Source organism: Aquarana catesbeiana, linkage group LG06 (genome assembly GCF_042186555.1).
Source record: "Aquarana catesbeiana isolate 2022-GZ linkage group LG06, ASM4218655v1, whole genome shotgun sequence".
Lineage (NCBI taxonomy): Eukaryota > Metazoa > Chordata > Amphibia > Anura > Ranidae > Aquarana > Aquarana catesbeiana.
In genome coordinates this window covers 401,907,360-401,911,979 of record NC_133329.1, presented here as the reverse complement: position 1 = coordinate 401,911,979, position 4,620 = coordinate 401,907,360, and the positions used below count along the sequence as shown (strand labels likewise).

The following is a 4,620-nucleotide window of genomic DNA, read 5'->3' as shown; positions in this document are numbered from 1 at the left end:
GAACAAAGTCCGACCGTGTGTACGCCCTATTAGAATAGTGTATATAAACCGAAATACAGCACCACATCCCGGATTGAATAGAACAAAAGGAAATAGAGTAATGGGACTTTTAGATGCTGAGACCTCCTAATGGAATAACATATGACACATTGATGTATAAAAAAAACTAAATTTTGTTAAATACATAAAAATGTCTAATATAGTTTAAGACGTGTAACAAAAATATGAAACAGCAAACTCTCTATACACCCGTAAACAGCCCCTACAACAAGGTAAACAATTTCCTCAATAGTCACAAAAATATGTAATCATAAACTACGATCAGGACCATAAGAACGATTATAGCAGCTTTTCCGCTGCTTGATCGTTCTTACGGGAGGCAAGAGGGGACGTCGTCCCCCCCTTCCCGCCTCCCTCTGGTGCTTCTACCGACTCACCGCTACGATCGAAGCCAGGATCTTTTTTTTTTTTTTTTGTTTTATTTCAGGCTTCCCAGCCTAGAGGTGAGATGTGGGGTCTTATTGACCCCATATCTCACTGTAAAGAGGACCTGTCATGCCATATTCCTATTACAAGGGATGTTTACATTCCTTGTAATAGGAATAAAAGTGATCAATTTTTTTTTTTTTTGGAAGAAGTGTCAAACTAAAAAAAAAAAAGTAAAATGAACAATAAAAAGAAAACATTTTTTTTAAAGCACCCCTGTCCGTGTGCTCGCATGCAGAAGTGAACGCACACCTAAGTCCCGCCCACATATGAAAATGGTGTTCAAACATCACATGTGAGGTATCGCTGCGAACGTTAGAGCGAGAGCAATAATTTTGGTCCTAGACCTCCTCTGTAACTCAAAACATATAACCAGTAAAATATTTTAAAGTATCGCCTATGGGGATTTTTAAGTAGTGAAGTTTGGCGCCATTCCACGAGTATGTGCAATTTTGAAGGGTGACATGTTAGGTATCTATTTACTCGGCGTAACTTCATCTTTCACATTATGCAAAAACATTGGGCTAATGTTACTGTTTTTTTTTTTTTTAAAGCACAAAACTGTTTTTTTTTCCAAAAAAAGCGTTCAAAAAATTGCTGTGCAAATACCGTGCGAGATAAAAAGTTGCAACAACCGCCATTGTATTCTCTAGTAGGGGGGAGCTGAACACCCCCCCCCGGTTTGGTTCACACCAGAACCTGCGAACGGACCGAAAGTTTGCACGAACGTTAGAACCCCATTGACGTCTATGGGACTTGAACGTTCGAAATCAAAAGTGCTCATTTTAAAGGCTAATTTGCATGGTATTGTCCTAAAAAGGGTTTGGGGACCCGGGTCCTACCCCAGGGGACATGTATCAATGCAAAAAAAACTTTTAAAAACGGCCGTTTTTTCGGGAGCAGTGATTTTAATGATGCTTAAAGTAAAAAAAAAAAAGTGAAATATTCCTTTAAATATCATACCTGGGGTGTGTCTATAGTATGCCTGTAAAGTGGCGCGTGTTTCCTGTGTTTAGAACAGTCCCTGCACCAAATGTCATTTTTAAAGGAAAAAATCTCATTTAAAACTGCTTGCGGGTTTAATGTAATGTCGGGTCCTGGCAATATGGATGAAAATCAGTGAGACAAACGGCATGGGTACCCCCCAGTCCATTACCAGGCCCTTTGGGTCTTGTATGGATATTAAGGGGAACCCTGCACCCAAATTAAAATAAGGAAAGGTGTGGGGCCACCAGGCCCTATATACTCTGAACAGCAGTATACAGGCGGTGCAAACAAGACAGGGACTGTAGGTTTGTTGTTAAGTAGAATCTGTTTGTCATTTTGAACGGGTACATTTTTAACGTGTTTAGCTCCAGCCAAAAAATCTTTTTTAAGCTTTTTGGAAAACATAGGGAAGGGTTATCACCCCTGTGACATTTGTTTTGCTGTCTTTCCTCCTCTTTAGAAGATTTCACCTCACTTTTTGTCCCAATGACAAATGTTTTTTGAGAATTTGGGGTTTTTGTGGAACAAGGATTGGAAAGCATCAGTGGAAAGGAGAAATGTTTTCCCATATTAACTCTTACAGGAGAGAATTTCCCTTCCTAGGGGTAGATTTCATCTCACTTCCTGTTGTCTCCTTGCGTTTGCAAGTAGGAGTCGTTTGTAAGTTAGATGTTTGAAAGTAGGGGCCTGCCCTATATACTCAGCAGAAATTTGGGCCTTAGGTGTTGTTGTGGCCACAACACTGTAAGCCCTCACAGGGCCCTGCTGTGAAATATTAGATCATGACTGACGGATACAGATGTCATTATTCCCCTAATACCAAACCACGTCCATCTTTACCCCAATAACTCAAACCACACCGAGCTTGGAGTATAAAAGGCCGTAGTGGCCTAATTTATTTAACAAATAATTTTATATAAAAATATAACATATAAAACATTATCAATCATAAATAGAAAAACATCAACAACAAACAACAACATCTGTTAAAACAACCTGTTTGATCATCAAGCGTTGGTCTGAGCAATATCTTAAAAAATCCTCCGTGTCCATAACAGGACTAGCACTGCGGTCCCATCAAATCTATCAAAAATAGGCCTCAAGCCGACAAGCTGGCTCAGAGACTAGCAATGACCGCAGTGCCCCATTATCACTTCCCGGTTAACCTCCGTTAACCGGGAACCACAATCCTGAGCCATAGCAACGCTAGGCTCCCAAAAAAGACTCTTACTTTTACCATCCACCTTCTTTTGCCCAGACCAACGCCCGCCACAGCACCCAAGAATAACACCTTAATCTTGGGTGCCCCTCCACACCCGAAGTGCTCTCTGTATGCCATCTTGTAGCCCCAAGGCCCACAAATCAATTCCAACCTCGTTCAAATGCACTCCATCCGCTCTTAAATACCGCCATGTCTCGTACTCGAGTTCCAAATGCCTAACCGCCAGCCCACCGTTATTTACTACAAACTTGCTAACTTCCCTATTTATTTTTTTACGTGCCCTGTTGATCCCCTCAACTGATCTCGCCATCCTCCAGGAAGTCCGGGCCACCATGTCTGACCAAACAATCACCATTTTCGGAAAGGCTTCTCTCAACCGCAAAACATCCAACTTGATGTCGCGCTTCAGGTCCACCATAGATCTAATACCCAGGTCATTACCGCCAGCATGTATTACCAATACATCCGGCGGCCTATCGCGCTGTGCATAACGATGCACCTCCGGCACCAATCTGCCCCACAACATGCCTGGGATCCCCAGCCACTTTATGCACGCTTCCCTCCTGCCAAAGCCCAATTGCCTACCCTCATGTCGGGCGTCCCCTCTCCGAGCCCCCCACGCCACATAGGAATGACCCATGATCCAGACCATCCCAGGCAGCGAATCTGAAATAGACAAAAACACAGGAAACCATACTATAACCAACAACCCTATTAACACTTACCGACCCATACCCATATCTCTATTACACAACAAATAATTAACCTACAAACTAACCACCAAATTGGGCCGCACATAAGATTGAAACCTCTTGGATTCCCATCTACCAATCTTTTTTACCATCTCCTCCCCCAATCCATTCCTGGCTGCTTCCGTGGCTGCTCCTATCCTGAAGGAATGTGACGAGAAATCCTTCTCGGTCAGTCCTAAACCCCGGATACATTTTGCAAAAACTGCCCCAAATTGGAATCTGGATAAACATTCTCCACCTGAATGTACCAAAAGGGGGCCCATTCCCGCCGGGCGCAAACTCAAAAACTCCCGCACTGCCCCAACTGGGCACAACACCGAACCCACAACCGGATACACCCTAACGATTCTGCCCCTTCCCAGTTGATCGGTCTTTGATTTTCTCAAATACAACTGCAAGACTTCCGTCTCACACTTCACATCCTGATAACTCAGCCCTCCCTGTACCTTCTTGGAAGGGCTAACCAACTCCCCTATTCTAAAGGCCCCAAAAAACGCTAATAAAAAGGCTACCTTGAACAACAGCACTTCATAACCTGAAGAGCACACCCTCTCCAGTTGTGCTATAACACCCTGCAAAATCTCGAATGTCACCGGCCTTCTCTCATCCTTCCTAACCCAAGCCTTTCTGTAACCCTTCATTGCCTGCCGGACCCAGAAGTCTTTCGTAAAATCCATCTGACCCTGCAACTTAAACAGAAAGGCCAACCCAGATACATTCTTATTCACTACAGCTGCAGACACACCCTCCTCCATCTTCCTGGCAATGTAGTATATCAAGAGCAACCGCACCTCTCCACCCACCGGCTCCTCCCCGATTTCGTTCACAAAATCCATCCATTCCTGCCATACCCTGGTGTAAGCCGCCCACGTGGACCCACTTACCGAGTTCTTTATCCATCCGGCGATGAGGCCAATGCTATCCCCCACAGCCAGTCGGGACAAGGAACCCCGTGTTGCTCCGCCTCCGGCGCCAACTCCCGGAACCTTTCCCACTGGAAGCGAGACAACGCATCAGCTATAACATTTTCCACCCCTGGTAAATGGACCGCATGAATGAAAACATTCAGTTGCAAACAATGTAGTACCAGATGTTGTAATAGCCTAATCACTGGCGGAGATGATGCCGTGTTCCTATTAATTACCTGTACCACACCTAGGTTGTCCCCGTGGA

The 4,620-nt window shown here is 44.2% G+C and overlaps 1 protein-coding gene across 1 annotated transcript; it reads right to left on the bottom strand.

Moving 5' to 3' along the window:
• Window positions 1-3,461: 3,461 nt before the first annotated feature.
• LOC141148085 (integrase/recombinase xerD homolog) lies at window positions 3,462-4,283 on the bottom strand. The gene has a single exon (XM_073635238.1). The coding sequence runs from the start codon at window positions 4,281-4,283 to the stop codon at window positions 3,462-3,464; it is 822 nt and encodes a 273-aa protein (XP_073491339.1).
• Between the last annotated feature and the right edge of the window lie 337 nt (window positions 4,284-4,620).

Bases quoted from the DNA above. Each gene is read 5' to 3' on its own strand.
- LOC141148085 (XM_073635238.1), bottom strand. From the start codon at position 4,283: ATGGATTTTGTGAACGAAATCGGGGAGGAGCCGGTGGGTGGAGAGGTG.